Raw genomic sequence first — 20,642 nt, 5'->3', positions numbered from 1 at the left:
GTGGGGGTAAATAGATAATGATTGAATTATTATTTTTGGTTGAATTTATCCTTTAATCCAAGTTAAGGCAAAATAATACACTGCTGAATACTATTTAATTTTAAATAATCCTTTTTTCCTCAGGATGAAGAGGCAAGGAAGGAGCTGGACATACTCTGCCCGGCCCTTGGAATGTGACGACAGCAGTCGCACATCATTTCGGAAATGTGTTTTCCATGTGCTGCGGACGGCGTGTGTGTGTGTGTGTGTGTGTGTGTGTGTGTGTGTGTGTGTGTGTGTGTGTGTGTGTGTGTGTGTGTGTGTGTGTGTGGATATACTGTGTACTGAGAGGCCATCATATTAATTCACTCTGTGAGTGGAAGGAGGTTTGCTGTGGCATTATATCATCAATGGGAGCAATCGGCTACCGCAGTCAGAGCCGTGTGGTTTTAAATCAGACTTGTATTTTACTAACTGTAAGGATGTTTTTAATAGCGGAAAACTGTTCTTACCTGGTTGTACCAAATCGGTGAGATAAGTTATTTTCCCCTTTATTAAGTACATTGTTGAAATTCAATTCCAATTTGACTAATCACAATTTATAGTAAATCCAGTGAGATTGTTTGTATGAATACTGTATATTCCCGGTCGATGTGTGTGTCGCAGACATTCTCTCACAGGTCTGATTGCTCTGATAGCGACAGTCTCAAGGATACCAAGTTTCCTTGACAACAAAGACTTGTCACTTTTTGGCAGAGTGACCCATAGGACTTGCTGTTCCATCCTGTTCCGTCCTGTTCTGTTTTTTTTGTTGCGTCTCCCATAAAAGCAAATCAGACAATGGTGCACCCAAACAAAGATCTTGGAATGCCGTGACCACTGGACGAACTCTTGCCCTCTTCACTCTGCCACCATTCAAAACAGTGTCAATGTCTCTCTGACTACATTTAAATGCAGACTTTATAAAAGTAAATCATATGGTTGACATGCATAAAAGATCTTTTATGATGTCTTTTATGACATCTGATTGTTGACTTTGGCGTCTATCCATTGCAGACGATCATTATTTACCTCCTGTTATTCTGCTCCTGTGACAGTAATGTCCCTCCAGTATAACTGCAGTTAATCTAATGATCCAACATGAAGACGCAGTAGAGACGTAGTGTCTTGGAACAAAGACCCCTTTTTAATTGTCCTTTTTGAACATCAATATGGAGCTCTCTGTCTCCCTTACATTTTATTGGTCTTAAATAGTTTTTCAATCTGAAGTCAGTTTTTTTCAGACGTCTGTTTTGTTAAGAACTTTTCCAATGTCAGAGAAAGTGGAAAAGAATCTGAAGCATGCCAAGTTTACAAAAAGGTTTTAATAATTACAGAAGGGTCCCGTTATTCTTTATATATACTACACTTAATTATCCTGGTTATGGTTCGGCTATGGTTTTGGTCAGGTTTCAGTTTACATGAAAAACATCCCACCCAATTGTTCATCATAAAGACTTGACAAAAATAGATCATCATCATCATCATCAGCCCTCATCAGTTCACTGCAGGTCTAATAACACAGTTCTATTGAGGTGTTTAAAAAATGGCTTTACTGGTGTGCATGAAGTGGAGTCATCGAAGGGGGAAACTGGAGAGCAAGTTGTGGATTTTCATCATCTGTGTTTCCCTTGTCGTACCGACAGCCATCTTGTAAAACTATGATGAACATAGCAGAGCTTTGGCATGAAGTGATGCACAGGTTACTGTAATGACACTAAAATGTGATTTTGATCACAGTGACAAAATGTTTAAATGTTTAATTTTATTACTGTCTCATGCATTCCTCATTATATTACACGTTTTCTACTCATTCTTGTTAAGTGTGATGCAATTGCAAAACGAAACTGTGAGCGTTTAGTTTTGTTTACTCTTGAGATTAGTTTTGGGTGAGCCTAAGCATTTAGGGTGTGATCATTTTAATTTAACTTGATGTTGTTTAGGCTACATGAATTATGAAAATAACAAGAAGATTTGTTTTTATGTCACTTTACAGGTTTTTCTACCGGCACCATGAATGTATTTGATTATTTCTTTTCAATGCCAAAGCAAGTACAATATCTCTCCTCCCTTTTTATCAAATCTGATACACTACATAGAGATTATACTGTACATTATCATAGGCCGTGTGCACTGAATCATTAATGGTACTGAAGTTTAGAATTAAATCTGTGCAAATGTGATAGAAAGTTTCCTTTTTCACACCTGCTTGTACCAGATTAGTGAGATTTATAATCTCCCCCCTCTCAAATAATAAAGTCTATGAGATGGATCTTCTATGATTTATATTAGATTCATCATAATACAAACTGTATACTCCCAGTCAATGTACAGTATGTGTAGCAGACATTCTCTCAGAGGTCTGATTGCTCTGATAGCCAGTGTGATATAAGTTGTGAATGATTAATGGCACTGGAGTTTATAATTAAATCTGTGCAATCAGGGTATAATTTGTCAGTTTGTCATCTGTGTTGCTTGTTTAAGCACCTGAGCATGTTTGTGTACTTGTTAGTTTTATTGCTGTTCATGATGAATACTCCCTCACGTCAAGTTTTGTAATCTCTAACTTATTATTAAAATGTTCAGTATTTTTTATTTTTTTATTTTGTTTTGGTCATAAAAAGTAGATTGATCTACATCCAAAACCAACTAACGATGCAACAAGCAGGCTCTTGCACGACTTTCAATGGTTGTGGAGCTTTTAGGTACCTTCCCTTTTCTCCAGACTGTGCAGTTTGTGCCAGGGCAATTGGGAATTTGTTACTGGATCAGATTCATGCCAAACTCCCACTGGTCTAGTCATGTTTTAGCATTTTTTTTTTTTCTATTGTGGAACCACTTCTAATGGGCGCCTCCCAAACGAGCACAGGTGTTTGTTTATACAGTCTGAAAACTTCACCTTTCCTTGACGGTTTTTCTTAGCCTCGTCTGCACTTTTATTAAAAACCTCAGCTGAGACAACTTCAGAATTCACTGTACAGCTGTTTTTCCTTAATATGAATGAAACTTTTAATAGTTTATATTTATTTGCAAGCAGAGCCACAAATCGGGGACAAAAAAAGGACAATGCTGCCAGCTGCAGGGGGGGTGCCACATAGCTCCTCTCTTTAGCAATAAGTTCATAAAGTAAATATATATTATTTCCCCTCCAGCTCCAGTCAGCATTAACAACCAACAAAGGACAAAAACAAAAACATCATGTTACCTTTTTTTGTTGCCTTAGTAAAATATAGATGTTGTATTGAAAACTCCTTCTCCTAAAATGGTATCATTCACATCGCATTAGCACGAACATAACTAGCCAACATGCAGCTAACATCTGTGAAGGAGCCACCACCTGTGACAAAGGATGGCGTCAATAATTGCGCAGATGTTCTGTGTGATGATACATTTCCACTCTGCAGGGCGGGCCTGTGCACATGCATCATATATGTAGGTTTCTGACTCTGATTGCATCTAATCTTGATGTCTGTGCATGCCGTCTGTACATGAGAAGATTGATACAATCCTTATATAGCCCTTGAATATAAAGTCACGGCAGGCAGCTGGTTTGCTGAGCGCAAAGACTGGAATTGGGCTAACAGCTAATGAATAACTTCCTCCGAATGATATAAACAACAACAAAAAAAAGCCAATCAGCAGCTCTCAAGCTCTCTAGTTAAAAGGTTAATTTTCAAAAATAACACATTCTATTTGGGAATATGTGGCAGACAAATTACGGGGTTATTTAGCTAATTGTAATTTTTAAACTTAACCTACTATACTCAGATATTTTTAAGGTAAAGTGGTTACACAGTGTTGCTTAACCCCTGTACATTGTATACATAAATATACACTATCTGGTAGTTTGTGGTAACCTCATTTACCAATAATGTAAGTTATGCATGCAATGTAAGCAACATAGACACTGAAATAATAAATAAAAGCAAGAATATCATTTATGTAATTCTCTACTCACCCTAATGCTGATGGGCATTCAGTTGGAATTTGGTAATCCACAAAGCTTTTACAGCAAAACAGTGATGCAGCATTTTCCTAAACAACTGAGAAAAAAAAACATAAAATGGCTCTATACAACTTGTCCAGCATAATCCAAGTCTCTGTAAGCCCCAAGATCCCACATTGATCATAAAGGATGTTATTTACACCCTTTTTCAAGCCGAAAATCTTTATTTTAGCTCCGAGCTAAAAGTGTTAGCACACACCGTGTCAGGAATGGGCACATGAGCTCAACCAGGCCGTAAAGAATTTTTTTGAAAATATATTTGAGTTCTTGGGATATCTGATGATTTGGACTACACCAGACTAGTTGCATGGTACTTATTTCATCAGTCACTATATTTTACTTAAATTTTCAGTCGTTTTTACATTTTAAAACGAGTCCCTATCTACTTCAGTAGTTTAGTTGTTTATCCTTTAATCAAATTACCAGAAATTAGTTGATACACAGTGAACCAGTGATGCTCTGCGGCTGTAGGACAGATGCCTGTTTTACAAAACGTTGTGTGGATACTTGATTACTCCGATAAGAGTGTAACGTATATCTTCATGCTTCATGCACTGGTCTCGACCTGAACTCAACCTGTTGGAGCAGAGTAGTCTTGACCCTAGCCGGCCTGGACCTGGTCGTGATAGTCCCTCAGATTCAGCTCAGATAGTGTCGACCTGAGCCCTTGTGCTGGCACCTGGCTGCGATTGTTCCTTCATTCCTGAGCTCCTATCAGTCGGACTCAACAGTCGGTGAACTCTCTAAATGTCACGTCTCTGCAGTCTTGCTAACATTCATTCAGATCTCTGTATATCCCTCCATTCACAGACTAAGCTCAGCTATGTCTAAGTTACACAACTTGCAGTCTACTGCGGTGGCTCTTGTTGTGTGTACGTGCTGCCCGGCCAATGCAGGATACAAGTTTAAATACAGAGATTCAATCTAATCTTGTTAATTCAGTCTTGACAGGTCTAAGCTGTAATGACATAGGATGTGTCTTACAACGACTTCATGTGATATTTCATCTTTCTCAGCAGGCTCATTCAACCGCAGCCCCCCTCCTTTTTTTGCCTGTCTGCCAAACTCATACACCTGCTTTGCAGTACCATGCAACACATGACACTTCTCCATAATTTGCAGAATATGACAGCACTGTGGTTGTGCTGTAAATTGGGACGATTTGCTTCCTTCTGCAGCTTCCTGTAATGCAAGAAGGGAAACGCAACAAAGGCAAGGGCCCCCCGAAGGCTGATATTATAACTCGAGTCATTATCGCACTGAATCGGGCGTATTAACTGTGACTCCGTGAGCGTCTCTGCACGTTTAAGCTCCTTTGCGTTTGACGGTCTGTCAGCTCAGTTTGGCTCCTCGTTTCAGAGGAGCAGGCGCAAAAGCAAAATTCAGTGTTTTCCCTCCAATTCATAAAGATTATGCTTGGAGCGTTGCCACACATGACTTCACTGGCACGATTGAGTCTTGAGATTTAATTTAGTGCTTGAAGAAAAAAAGGAAGAAGGGAGCACGGAGAGAGAGAGAGAGAGAGAGAGAGAGAGAGAGAGAGAGAGAGAGAGAGAGAGAGAGAGAGAGAGAGAACTGTATCAGTATCATCTACTGTAGCTTTATCTGAAATTGTCACGCACTCGAAAAGTTGGCTGGCTGGCTGCAAAAGTACAGGATGTTCTGGCAGGGCGAGATAAAACGCTGCATGGGGAAAGGGATCTCCCAAACACTTCCCTTCTGTTCCCACCTGACATGGCAACATGCCAAGACCTCATAGCATATTTTTTTTTTTTCTTTCTTTTTTGGTATTGTTCACATTTGAGTTCAGAGACAGTATGAAATGTCAATCAGCATCATGTATGGAGGCTGCCAAAACAAATGTACATGTGTGATTATTAACACGATACAGTTCAACAGAGAAAACGTCACCAGGGAAAACAAAGGGATCGTTCAAGTGTCCGTTTATTATGTAACTATAATGTCATTCCAGACAACTTGTGGTGAGAAGAGAAATACTCACAATAGCAACATCACAGCAGCAGATACAGTATGTGTAGTCGAAAAAACTGTGTCACTACAGTGAGCAGTAATTAGTGTCTTTAGTTTAATCAATGTTTAGTATAGTTCTATATAAGACTCATGCGAGGTAATGACACTGTAAATGTTTGGATTTTGGATATTTATTGACCCTTCATGTTGACTAAACTGGATATTAGCTGAAGAAGAACTTGTACTATTAGCAAACAACAATCACTGATAAATGGTAAATGTGTAGTTAATTAAATCTTAGTTAATAGTTATTTCACTATTAACAAACAAACAGCTTTTTTTATGAATTGCATAATAAGCATTTATTTATTGTTAAGTTGCAACTGATGTTTATAATACTTTATAAAATTGGTTAATAAAATAGTTTATGAACTGTTTAATTGTTTGTTACCAGTAAATAACTATTAACTTAGGTTTAATTAACAATCAAAATAACATTAATTAATGGTGGTTGTTCGAAAATGTTTGTTTTTTTTCTTCTCCTGCACTTTAAACCAAATATGTCACATGATACGTATTAAATAAATGACAAGACTAATATGTAGAAGTTAACATTTTATCAGTTGGTTTACAGAGGAAAATGGAATAAATGCCATAAATGGTCATAAAGTGTCATAATAGGGCTCCATAAATGCATAAATTGTAATGTTACTCTGCTGTACAAATAGTTTATACCAGGTTTGTTAACACATGTTTAAAGTTGTCCGTTACATCAAAGATTAACCAGATAATTTCCAATTCGCTTCAGTAGGAAGGCAACAAATGCTCAAATCCAAGTCTCTACAGTCAGTGCATGCTGAGACAGCAATTAGATCAGTGTACAGAAACAAAATCACCCTCCAGTGTCCCAACTCTTATTTGACAGCATGATTATTTCTGGAAATAAAACAACATGAAGAAAAAATAGCTGGGTTACTGGCATCTTGAGCAATTAAATTAAATGACAGAGTGAAAGGGGTCTGGTAACACTTTATATTAACAGTCATTATTAAATTGTGAATGTTAGTTAATTAAATATGAGTTAATTGACATAGACATTCAAAAGGTTTTCTAAACATTAACTATACAATTAACTGTTGCCTAATAAGTGGTTTAAAAAGCATTTCATTGTAACCATTATCTAATGTTTAATTTATCGTAAATGTACCATTTATTACTGATCGTTATTATGAAGTGTTACCAAGGTTTTCCACAGAGCAGCATTGTACAACATTCAATATGAAACAAAAAAAGAGAGAGAGAGACACAGAGATGGCTAAATAACACTGATCTAATATTCTTCTTTTCATACATGCATGGGACAGCAGTTCACAGACACAAACAGTACATGCAGCAGGTCTGTTCGGTGGTGTACCCTTTACACTCCTTTGCCGCGTACGTTCTAACAACGTCTACGGTAGGTTTCAGAATATATTAGATGACTTTTAAAAAGCTTCCTAATCAATGTAATATTTGGCATATCACCAGCCTTGGTCCTGAGTAACTAAGCTTTTACACTACACATCACAAACTATATGTTAGTACTGAACATATTTTTTTTAGTAGCCACTGGGCAGCTGGACCGATTGAGCTTATTTACATCTTCGTGCAGAGTCACTGCGTCCGTCCGGACTCCAACATTAGTTTTGTCACATTGAATTCTCCTGTTTTGATTGTTTACCTTTAAGGGCACAATATGTACGAATCTTTTAAATTCATACCCAAAACAAATAAGGGACAGTATATCACCAGAGTTACTGCTAATTGAGGCTGCCTTGAGCTCGTTAGCTCAATTAGCTGTGCAGCTAGCGGTTCGGACTAGGGGCCCAACACAGGGGAGTGTTAGTGTTTACGCCACTAACAACACAATACATAGACATTATGATGTAAAAAACTGGTATTTATTCACATTCTGTTGTTAGTTTGATTCTTTTCTGTTTTTTCAACTACAAATCTTAGATACAGCCCCTTTAAATATCAAGTGTTTTGTGTGTTTAAGTTGGATATTGCAAAATATCATTAAAACAAAATAAGTGGCCAATTTAAAGAGATTTAAACGTTGTGAAATGTGTTGTTTTTTATCCAATGCCAACAATGTTAACAGAAAAGATGAGAGCGCTATGATGTCGCTCTAAGCTCGATTCTTTCTTTCAATACATTCTTTAAGCAATTGTATTCACACTAAAATTACAAGGGTGTGTTACAGCAGCTGTTCAAAACTCCCGCAACCACAGTGTTGCTTGTACTGAGGTCTGGTTGGAGCTGGTCTCCAGTGATGTGTAGCTGACTACACTGGTCCAGTCGTCGACGCAAATTGCAAAGTAGTGTGTCCGATTGTGTTTGTAGGAGACCCGATTCAACCGAGGTGAACCGCTAGTCATGTGAGATGACCTGTGAAACAGGGTGCCACGTCTGCTCCAGTCTGGCAATGTAACACTTAAAAATGAGTCAGTGATAAGTGATAGCCTGAGATTTCAGCTTATAAATACAGTTTTCAGCCCACAAACGTGAGCTTCAGTTCACAAGTCTTTTTTGTGTTTCCGCCTTCATTTTCTATGCTTGTTACAGACTACAGATTTTATGTGTTTGTTCATGAGTCTGATGTAGGCTCCTCGTCCTGACTTGAAGCCGCATCCAGCAGCTTCATATCTCCACGCAGAGACAACGCTATGTAATAGGTGTGAGGTTTCAGAGTCAGACCGTAGCTGTAGTCCAGTTTGGGCGGCCTGGCTGGGTCTGAGGTGATGTGGCACTGGTGGGTGAGCATGGTGGTGAAGAGGAACAGCTGCAGCTTGGACAGCTCTTCGCCGATGCACCGCCGCTTGCCCATCGAGAAGATGACCACACTGCTGGTCAGGTCCTTGTTCAGCGCTCCGTCCTGGTCTATGAAACGATTAGGGTCAAAGTTCTCTGGGTCGGACCATATCTCTGGGTCGTGGTTGATGGACCACTGGTTGATGAAGATGACCGTGTCCTTTGGGATGGTGTAGCCCATGATGGAGGTGTCGATGGTGGTGGAGTGGGGGATGGTGAGCGGCACAAAGCTTGTGTAGCGCATCACCTCGTAGATGAAGGCCATGACGTAAGGCAGCTGCAGCTGGTCCTCGATGGAGGGGAGCCGGCTGCGGTCCACCACCTTGTCCACCTCCTGCTGCAGACGCACCTGCATCTCAGGAAACCTGCATTAACAGGTGAAACCAGCGTTTAGGTGGCTATCTATTAGTTGCTAAGGCATTTTAATTAGAAGAAAAAATGATCTTCATTGACTCTCTTTTTATTTTTCTATTTTGGCAATTCAAGGATGTGAGCTAAAGTTCCCCGTATCTGTTGGGAGGGGGGGTTGTGAACACCAACCCGATTTTTCTCAGGCTCCCGACTCAAAAAGGTCAAGAGCCAATGCTTTAAAGCACTTTACACACTGTTGTGGGTTAGTAATACTGAATTAAAATTACAATCTCTTTTAAAAAAATAGTGTCTCGGGCTGCTGTGTGATACCTGCCTGCAACTGGTCGAGGAATCAGGCAGCAGTGGGATTAAACAGTCTTTTTTTTTTTTTTTTTTACTTCTTTTACTGTAAATTGCTGACAGGACACTTATTTCTCTTCCACTGGTCTGTTCTTTCAGCTCGTTATGTTATGCTGCCAGTACCTGCCTTCATCTCAGCTCCCCCACTTGGCTGTTACATAACATCAATGCGACTGAGCTTCCTCAAGTCTGTGCAGCTCTGGCAGCATGATGAGGGCCAACACTGATTTATTATCTAGTGTTATTTCCTGTCATAATTTACGTTTATTTCTGTGTGTAAAATGTTCAGATGAGAGGAGAAGAGGCTTACTTGATGAGTATGAGGACGATCCACTGCAGTGCAGTCGACAATGTGTCTTGGCTCGCTCCAAACACATCCCCGACAGTGGGGGTCACATAGTCCTTCCCTAAAGCAAGTCCTGTTTTCTCGCTCAGCTGGTCCAGCGCCACTATGAAAGCATCCGTCATATCCCTGATGGTGCTTGACTGGATCGTCTTTCTGTGTTCGATAACTTTATCTCGAATGAACGTGCTAAACTCCAGGTTGAGCTTCTTGAAGTTGTCGAAAATGGTTTTGATGGGGTTTGGGAAGTACTGGAGCCAGGGCATCACGTCCACTATGCTCCCCGCGCCCACCGTCTGGGTGAACTGGTCGTTCCTGCCCACCACCTGCCGGAACTCCTCGTCCTCATAAGAGTACCTCTTCCCAAAGCACACGGCGCTCATCGTGTTTGCCGTCGACACCACCAGATAAGTCAGAGGCTGGAAGTAGCGCTCCGTCTCGGTTTTCCTCAGGAACAGCTGCAGCAGCTCTCTGAACTCACAGACGACGTGTCGCTCAAATGACTTTTTGGTCTGCAGGTTGATCGTGGAGAACATGCGGACGGTGGACTGGGCCACTTTGCGGTGCATCTTCCACCAGTCCGTGACGGTGTTAAACACGAGGCTGTCCCCGTTGGAGATGTACGTGAAGGAGGTGAAGTCCGGTCTGCCGGCGAAGTCAAGCCCCTGCTTGACGAGCGCCTGTTTGATGGAGTCCCCGTTCAGAACCACCACGGTCCGAGAGCCCAGTTTGATCTGGAACACGTTGCCGTATTTCTGCGCCATGCGCGTAAAATACAGGTGCGGTGAGCTGCCGACTTGCGCAGCGTTCCCGATGATCGGCCAGGCGATGGGACCGGGCGGGCAGCCGGAGGACCGCTGCCGGAGCCAGCGCCACAGGTGGAAGGAGAGCAGCATAGTCACACAGGCCACTAACAGAGCCCGGGAAGTCGCTGGGGTGATCCACTTCGGTGTGACATCCATGATGGGGATCCTACAGGGGACTGACATTAACATCAACATATTAATTCAAGTTTCAAATATATGTGACAGTAGAGAGTGTAGGCTGTGAAATCAAGTGTAAAAATCTGCTGATTAAATACCTAGTTATGTCCTTGGATCATCGAAAAAAAGACAAAACTTTAAATCCCAAACTTGTTGGGAGGCTGCATGTTCTCCATCACACACACTCTGAGTGTCTGTCCAAAACAAGCTCCCTACACAAAACACCCACCATCTACCACAGCAGCCGGACTTAAACAGTCATTGACACAGTGTGCAGCCAGTTGAGCATCCACAGACAGAGTGTGTATGTGTGTGTGTGTGTGTGTGTGTGTGTGTGTGTGTGTGTGTGTGTGTGTGTGCGTGCGTGCGTGCGTGCGTGCTTGTGTGCGTGTGTGTACGTGTACGTGTGAGAGCAGCCTGCTCATGCTTTGAAGCCCTACAGCATCAGCTGAAGTAATTTATCCCAATACAGCATCACGGCCCGTCAGCGTGTGTGTGTGTGTGTATGTGTGTGCCCGAGCTTTGCTACAGTGGGCAGGTTTCTTGCAAAGGGTGTCACACCTCTCTCTCTCTCTCTCTCTCTCTCTCTCTCTCTCTCTCTCTCTCCCCCCCCCCCCCCCCCCCCTCTCACACACACACGCACACACACCGTAAGTAATGTTTACTAACGAAAATTTGTTTTAATGAGCTTTGATGCACCATTATGCAGTTTGTTCCCACTTTAGATATCTATTCTGACCTCACATGATCCCTCATAACATTGCCTAAAATGTGGATGTCTAAGTGTGTGTGTCTGCTTATAAAACACTGTGTGTATGTGTATATATATATAAAAAAAATTATATATAATTTTATTATTATAATAGGAACATATATATATATATATAGTTATACGTAATAAGAGTAGATGTATATATGCATGAAGTAATGATTATTAATATTATTATATAATGAATATATTTGTGTTTATATATGTACATATATGTATATATGTATAGATATAGTTATATATAATATATATAATGTTTATATTATATATATAATATATGATATATTATATATATCATATATATAGTATATATTATATATTATATGTATTTATATATATATTTATAGGCTCATTAAGTAAGTATGAAGACATTAAATAATTAAAGTAAAGTATTATATATTTTCATTGTTATTATTATAACAATAATTATTTCATACTAACAATTTAAGCATATATATGCTTATGAATACTTCATAATAATAACTACTTGTGAAATTGTATTTTTAATATCATTATTATTATTATTATTATTATTATTATTATTGTTGTTGTTGTTGTTTCTGGAGGTGGAAACAATAAGGTGGAGGAGAACAATTATTACAGATGATAAAATAAACATGTAATGTGTTATAATTAAATAAAGTGTATCAAGGCTCTGTCTGTCTGTCTGTCTGTCCTTTCGTCATGTTCCTTCCTCAGTAGTGTTAGAGAACAAGTCTTGAAGTCAAAGCGCTTTGAACAACGTGCGTCGCTGCCTCAGGCGAGGTAATACCAACACAAGTCAACAGAGTTCAAACTGTTTAAAGTGAATTATACAGATCGGGTCCATTGTAAACAGTCATGTAGTATAAATGCTGCTTTGACGTGGGTGTGACGGGACGGGTTGGTGATACTTTTTCAATTTGTTTATGTCTTTTTTCTTTTTCTTTGTTTGTATGCACATTTTGTCTCTGTATGTGTCCGTCTGTAGATTTCTGTCCCTCAATCTGTCTGTCGCACAGACACCGACGACAGAATTAAATCAACGCCTCTCTCCCTCAGAGCAGCATGGGACCTGCTGGAAAGAGGAGAAAAACCACCCTGCACATTTTGATTTGTTTCACATCAAGCGTTTGCGGTGTCCCTCCGACGCTCTGTTCGGTGCAGTGACTGACTGCGTTGTTTTTGAGGGTGCGCTTTCCCGTCAAGCCACCAGGAGGAGGCGAACCCCGTGTTCTGACTCATTAACTCCCCTTAATTAACAATCACAGTGAACAGCAGAGCAGCCCTGCCCCACACTGCCCCACATTGCCCCACACTGCACCCTGTGTAGCTCAGCGACTGGTTCAAATACTGCCCAACAATACGCTACTGAATGAAGGAGGAAGTTTGCGCAACCAAATCGTTATCAAGGCAGACGGATAATGATGTGTTTAGAGATTAGATGCCCCCGGTGAGAGAGGGATGATGAAGAGTGGTGACACCCCTCTCTCCCTTCTGTTCAGCCTGCCAGTTGTGCTGCGCGCCTCCAAAACCAGAATCTGGGGGCTGTTCAGACCCGCAGCGTGGGTTTTAGACAACACTGATTTATGTCTGTTTGCGTTATTCCTCCTTGTTTGGGGTGCGTTTCTGGTTCAGTGTACAGATGGTATCTGGCCCTCCGTCCTCAGTTCGGGCCCTCCTGCTCAGGTCTAGTGTGTGGCTGTGATGTGATTGGGGGATCCTGGTTCAGCACCGCGGACAGCGGCTCAGATACACCCGCTGATGTCCTCTGACCCTCCGCTGCTCCTTTGAGCTGCAGCCCAGACATCTTTCACTCTGAATATACACTAAAGCAACATGCTGCTGATTTTATACTTGAGGTTTTCAAAATAATGACAACAAAAGAGAAAATCTACAACAATCTCTTTTATATTGTATCCAAATTTACTGGCGGTATGTTTACCTAAATGGGGCACTCTGTAGTTTTGAAAAATAAATTCAAGCTCAGAATTTACATATTCACAATATTAGTGAGGTAATGATACAAACTCAGACCTTTTTCTCCATTACTGAATAAACGAGCTGTTCTTGGAGGAGAATGAGGTCCCCAGAACACTGTCTGAAGCTAGAAAGGTGGCAGGGTCCGCCACATATAAACAAAGCAAAGCAGTATGAAAGTATGGTCCTTTAAAGTCGGTTTGTTATTCAATTTGTTTAGGCTTAAAAAATCACTCAAAGCAGATCTTTTTTCGTTTGATTAAAGTGTCTTCCCCAAAATTACATAATGCTCCTTTAATAGAAAATTATGTATTTATTTATTTGTGTAGTTATATATTTTAAACTGGGCTATTTGCTTTAAGTCCTTCCTTGGTCTTCTTGGGATATTTTCATACAGTACAAACTTTATCATAGGATTTCTATAATCTGGCTCTTCTCCAGAGTAAAGTGTTGACGAATGATGTGTTAAAGCATCTAGGAAACGTTGGCATTATTGGCCTTTAAATAATATTGATGACAGTGAATCATTTATAATACATTTAATTCGAATCTAAATGTAACCACATTGTCACAAATGGTAAATAACAGCTTTATAAATGAAGTTCCCTCTTGTTTTGAATCCTAAATCAGAGAGTAAATGTGAATGTAAAGCACACTTACTGTGTCCGACCCTCCGGCTGATGACTCTCTCACAAGGTGACAGTATGTAATCTCGCTCTACTAAATGGATCCATGAGGGTGGAGACAAGCCGGTGAATGAACAACTGGCCCCAGCCTCCTTTACTGGCGGGACTCAGTTATCAGACCAAACCCCAGCAGCAGGTCCCCCTGCGTTTTACTCCACACGGTAGATGGGACAGTCGCCTATTTCTAACCCTTCAATTCCATGAATTATGAGTATCTATTGGCAACACTGGGGACAATTGAAAATAAAGTTTTATTCATAACAATGTACTAGACCATTTGTTGTTAAGAGACTTGGGAGAAATGCTGATGTGTGTAATGACAGTGGGACATCATGTTTCTAAATTTCTATAGATTTAAAGATTTGACTAAATTAATATAGGCTAATAAATCCTCCTCCACCTGTAGCCGTTATGTCATTGAAAATTGAAATAAATAAAACTTAAACAATAAACGTTCTGAATTTGTAGGTCTTTTTTTTTTGTCTTTCCCCCTCTGACTCCTAAATCTATCCGTGTTTTGATGCCGATTTTTTTGGGTAATTCCCTCAGAGGTGCAGTGAGGTGAGTTCAGCTGCTGAAACAGTCTGTGAAGGGCCCACAGGCCCACACAGTGACACCCCCCCTAGAGCTCCTCGCTGCTCACAACCTCAGTTTCAACATCGGTTTCCCTTCCTGCGTGACTGACAGCTCAATTGCTCATCGCGTGTGAGTGAGCATGGAGGTCAGGGCGGAGCTCTGGAAGGTGTGTGCAGGTGATGATGTGTTCAGACAGTAGAGGTACAGTAACATTGTGAGGCTCTGGCCTGGCAGGGCAGCGATCGTGTCTGATTCCAACAACATATCTCACATTCAGGGCATAGTTTAGCACACGGGGAAATAAGACCAGGAAGTGGCATCACCTGCGAACAGGAACGGTGAACGAAACGGGCCATTACTATGATTTATGCCTGTCATTAGTGGAAGCACGCACAGGACCTCGGAAGAGCTGCGCGCTTTTTACAGCACTTACGGGGCTTATCTCGCTGCCTGAATCAATGCTGTGAACTGCCGAGGAAAACAGAGGAACAGAGGGGAGTGCCCGAGGCTTTCCTGAAGGTGCGGAGCAGTCACGCACATGTGCTTCATCATAGGGGTGACAACTGCACCACACACAGGTCTACCTCCATGTGTCTGTCAGGGTTACAGGCTCAGAATAGAGCTGCTAACCCACTAAGATTATAGCTGAGCTGCCGATGGTCTTTTCAAACACCCATGCATTTAAAAAACACTTTTGTATGTCTAGAAACAAATAGAAGTTGGCCAAATGCATGTTGAAGACAAAATAACACAAATAAAAATGCAAGATTGTAGTGTTCAGTGTTAATTCCACTGTAAAGGTGAGCCTCGGCGCAGCTTTAGGATGTTTCTTTCTTCCTTTTTCATTTATTAATGCACTTAAGTCCCTTTGCAAAAATAAAGAACACAAGTACATGGGGTGCAATGAGGCTTTACTCATCATGTAAGAGGTTTATAAAATAACAATGATTTTTATTGCGTTGCTTTCTGAGAGACAAACAAAGCTAATGTTTCATAAATAGCTTTCAACGATAGTAGTAACTAAGAAACAGCTATCTTATTATTTTAGTAGCCTGTAACTCATTAGAGACTTTGATAACTGCAGGGAGTGGAACTAGGATAATAAAATATATATGTATATTTGTTTTTTCTTTCAAATCAAATCATATGAAAATATGCAAACTATATATTTTTGGGTGGCGGGGGTTCAGAAATAATTTCAAGCTGCGCTCATCAGTAACAATGGGTATGTGTCATGTGGGATGGGTTACATGTAGTGGAAACCAAAGAACACAAAGAACTAGAATGGCACTCAGTAGAGCGTATACCTCCCCCAAATACGCCTGATTGTATTTATCAAGATCCATGCGAGAAATGAAGAAAACTCTCTATCTTACAACTTTTTTTAAAAAAAGTGAGAAGATATGGATATGTCCTTTTATCTGGAGCTGCACCGAAATGTTTGTCAGCTATTCTGAGCTGAGACGAAGCCTCCATCAAAATTTCGTAGAAATCCGTTCAGTAGTTTTTGTGTAATCCTGCTGACAAGGGGAAAACATAACTTCCTTGGTGGAGATAAGTTTCAACTCTGCAGGTCCCGCCAGCTCTACAAAGCACTTTTAATGTCTTTCAGCTGTGTTTGTTTTGATTTTACAGTCCGCTGCTCCTTTTGGTTCAGTCTCACTGCTCATGTGACATCCCATCATAATAAATTAAGATGGCGGCATGCACAGACCCCGCGGTCTGACGGCTCTCCAGCATTTAGCATCTTCATGCCCAAAATTCTGAATATTAAGAACTGAACAGAACGGAGAATGTCTATTTAAGAGACTGTTGCAATGGACAAGCCCACAGGCTAAATCAGGCAAGAAAACACACTGACAATCTATTAGCCATAGTGTCACAGAGTCTGTGATCATTTTTAATTTCATTGTTGCAGAAAGAACAATGTCCTGCTTTTCCAGGGAACACATTAAAGGCCACGGCTAAGGTCGTCAACCACAGCTCTGCTTCAAACTCCATCAACTCAAACCCAAGAGAGAATGACATACAACAAAGATTGTTATGGTGGAGTGCAGAGGATGAGTTAAAGGAGAACTTCGGTCGATTTCAACATGCAGCTTTATCGCTCAAGCTACCCTTGACTAGCCAGTACCAAAAACGCGAACACTTTTGGTCCACCTCTTACAGAGCTCCTTGAACGGAGAGTTAGCATTGACAGCTAACAGCATGGGGTCAGAACTTTACACTGTGTTTTAAATGTTTTAACATGCTCCAAATCTCACCCCAAAAGGTATGCAACATCAGCAGACACCTTACATCACAGCACTGTAGCGTTTATGACTCACAATGAATAAAAAAGTGGTTAAAACAGTGTGTTTGTACAAGCAGCTACATACCGTTTGTTGACATCCATGTCGTAGACCAAACTAGTCGATCCGTCGAGCGTCTCCCTCACTGGCAGCGACGGAAACTTGAATTTTGCAGACAGAAACTTATTCCAGCATTTTTGTTTTTCTGTTCATAACGTACATGTTCATGTTACAGCCTGCCATGAGCCTTTAGCCTTACAATAGCCTGTTATGAGTCAAATTTGCTCTGCACCGAGAGCTAGCTTGTTTGCTCATGCTAATGGTTCTTGCAGAGAGCAGAGCAGAGAGTCCATGATGATCGAAGCTGTTTCCAAAATAGTCACGATGGAGAGCTTGTCTGATGTCGAAGTGGAAGACATCGACGACGAACCTTTTGAATTTGACGGTAGTCCATATTTGTTCGTACCGGAGTATACAGATGAGGAGTTACTAGCACTAGAGAACGAGAGAGCGGAGAGAGAGGCGCAGAGAGTGGTGGAACAGGCAGAGGCGGCTTTACGGCCAAGGACATCGGTGACCTGGTGGTGCTCTTGTGGATGTTGTGTCCAAATGGATACAGAAGAGGAAAGCCTATGCTGTAAGGAGTGGGACATCATACAGCTTACTGTGTCCCAGGGTAGTGCACAGTGTGTCACCCGCACCCCGAGTTCAAACGGAGTTTACACGTCTATTTGAAGGACGACCAGCCACAACGGTGATGTTTTGGGGTCGTAGAGAGGCAAACGGTGGAAGCTTAAATTCTTATATTTCTTCATTCTATTGCCACAATGGGCATTGCACAAACTCGTACCATTTTCAGTAACTAGCGCTGCTTCGATCATCACGGACTCTCTGCTCTGCTCTCTGCAAGAACCATTAGCATTAGCAGACAAGCTAGCTCTCGGTGCAGAGCGAATAGACTCATAACAGGCTATTGTAAGGCTAATGGCTCATGACAGGCTGTAACATGAACAAGTACGTTATGAACAGAAAAACAAAAATGCTGGAATACGTTTCTGTCTGCAAAATTCAAGTTTCCGTCGCTGCCAGTGAGGGAGTAAGCGGACGCTCGACGGATCGACTAGTTTGGTCTACGACATGGATGTCAACAAACGGTATGTAGCTGCTTGCACAAACACACTGTTTTAACCACTTTTGTATTCATTGTGAGTCATAAACGCTACAGTGCTGTATTCTTAGGTGTCTGCTGATGCTGCATACCTTTTGGGGTGAGATTTGGAGCATGTTAAGACGTTTAAAACACAGTGTAAAGTTCTGACCCCATGCTGTTAGCTGTCAATGCTAACTCTCCGTTCAAGGAGCTCTGTTAGGGGTGGACCAAAAGTGTTTTTGGTACTGGCTAGTCAAGGGTAGCTTGAGCGATAAAGCTGCATGTTGAAATCGACCGAAGTTCTCCTTTAAGGAGTCAATCACTTTCCAGATTGCAGCAGGGTGAACAGAGTTTGGCTCTGGTAAACCTCTTCTACGTTAGCTACCCAGCACCACGCAGCAGACGGCATACAGACCTGGAGTAGCTAGTGAATAAAATGGCACATTTAGCTGTTAATTATATGCACCAGACAATAGGTTGATTCAGTTGGTACCCTAGACCAAAGGCACTGGCTAAGACCTGGAGTTGGTCCCTGGGTTTGAGGGTTAACCTGCACCCACTGCTCCCTCAGGATGGGTTAAATGCAGAGTACCAGTTTCACCACGTTGTACATTGTATGACATGTGATCAAATAAAGATTCTTCTAAAAAAAAATGTAAAAGACTCTTCCTCGTCTATACAGACAATATGCCAATATTGTGTTCATAGTTTGTTCCCCTGTTCGTCGGTCACCTGAACTAGCAAAGGTTAGCATGCCATGCTAATTGAGACACTCTCATTACAGACAGCTCATGGCAAAAACATCCTTTGTTCTGCTTCACCAAGTGTCAATACATCCCAAAAACAGATTACAGTTGAGATGAACCATCAGGGACACAACAAGAGGGCTCCATGTATTATGAGCAGACACATGCTGCTGCTTGGTAATCAACCTAATTGAACCCACCATTACAGCAGTCTGCTCTTCAAGGATGAAGTCCATTTTCATGAACTGTTTACATTATTATGTCCAATTTTACCATCTGTAAGGTTTAACAGACAGGAAAATATACAGCGTGGATGAATAGACAGTGTAACACTCATGCAGAGTCACAGAGAGACACACAGAGAGACACACATCAGGATTGTTCGTATGGCCCCGTCTTGTTAATTACTTTCCATTAGAGATGAATCAACCTGCCGCCGTGTGATTGGTCTGACCACCACCAAACCAAACTGTCATCTGGCTTGGCGGTGAATCAGGGAGAGTTGAGCGCTGGGGCAAACTCTTTTACTTTGGTCCGACCGCGAGCGCCTCATTACGACTGAATGACCCCGGTGACTCCAAATGTCAAACTGTCCCACAACAAATCCCCCGCCCCCTGCGCCCACACACCTCTCACCCCGATATTTCCCAGAAATCCAGAAATCCTGTATTTTTCCTTTCTTTATCAACCCCGGACAAGAAAAAAAAAAAAAAAATGGAGCCCTCCGGCTAAGTTCATGAGAATGATGCTAATGAGTGTTTCAAGAATCCTAATGACCTTGCTCATTGAGGTACCTCCATCTGTATGGTCGTTTTTTTGTCCGGCCAAGTGCTACAGAGGCCCTTGCCAAAGCGTAGTCAGCAGCCCGTGAAGGCGTCTCCCCTCCATTCTCACACTAAAAGGGCATTTTCCCCCTGAATTCTGAATCGGCGTGCGTGTCGGACTTTTTTGTCTAACTGCAGGAAAAGCTTTTCAGGGGCTTGTTGAGTGCAGTCTAACCGTCGGAAGAAAGGGAGGCTTATTACGTGTTCAGCCACATGACTGCGCTTTTCAAATCGACGCCAAACAAAAAAGCCCTGCCCACTTCTATCTATGTAACTACTGATGTCACTCATTGTTTTTATTGGCCTAATTGAAGAGACTCACAAGAAGCCCATGGAAAATACCCAGTGAATAGAGTATGAATAGCTTTTAATGAAGGTGAAGGTGTTTTGTTTTTGCGGATCACTGTGTAAAAGGAATCAATGGAGGATTATGTGAAAATGAATGTTGCTGACAAGTTTGATCAGGAGCGCAGATATGAAAACTGATGAGGACATATTTTTGATCTTTGTGAGTTTTGTATCAAACTGTGTACCATACATGTTGGTCCGAGCAGTAATGTGAGTATAAATGGCCAATTCCTGTAGGAAATGCTGAACCGAGTAACCTCTGCACCAAAGCCTGCCACGTCTCTTTCCCTTGCCTGATGAAGCCTAATCTTATCTAGTCTCTGCATGACGACAGTGTTGCTATTCTAACCCAAACCAAGTCTGTCATTAAAAGTCACTGAAGCTTAGTTGTCTCCCTCCTTGTGTTTA

At 41.3% G+C, this 20,642-nt stretch overlaps 2 protein-coding genes across 3 annotated transcripts in view; one reads left to right on the top strand and one right to left on the bottom strand.

Moving 5' to 3' along the window:
- rmdn2 (regulator of microtubule dynamics 2) overlaps positions 1 to 2,613 on the top strand; it is a 40,869-nt gene extending 38,256 nt beyond the window's left edge. For both annotated transcript variants that reach the window (XM_030442660.1, XM_030442659.1), the window contains exon 11: positions 124 to 2,613. In XM_030442660.1, coding sequence (XP_030298520.1) covers positions 124 to 177 — 54 coding nt within the window. In that variant the 3' untranslated portion in view covers positions 178 to 2,613. The remainder of the gene's footprint in view (positions 1 to 123) is intronic.
- Positions 2,614 to 5,950: 3,337 nt separating this feature from the next.
- Positions 5,951 to 11,391, bottom strand: cyp1b1 (cytochrome P450, family 1, subfamily B, polypeptide 1). The gene is made up of 3 exons (XM_030442753.1): positions 10,984 to 11,391; positions 9,870 to 10,884; positions 5,951 to 9,213 (listed from the first exon to the last, which is right to left on the bottom strand). Exons 2-3 carry the CDS (start codon positions 10,862 to 10,864, stop codon positions 8,625 to 8,627), a joined length of 1,584 nt encoding a protein of 527 aa, XP_030298613.1. The 5' UTR covers positions 10,865 to 10,884; positions 10,984 to 11,391; the 3' UTR covers positions 5,951 to 8,624.
- Positions 11,392 to 20,642: the final 9,251 nt, after the last annotated feature.

This window comes from Sparus aurata, chromosome 15 (genome assembly GCF_900880675.1).
Source record: "Sparus aurata chromosome 15, fSpaAur1.1, whole genome shotgun sequence".
NCBI lineage: Eukaryota > Metazoa > Chordata > Actinopteri > Spariformes > Sparidae > Sparus > Sparus aurata.
The sequence above is the reverse complement of the archived record's forward strand: the minus strand, read 5'-3'. Positions and strand labels throughout refer to the sequence as shown.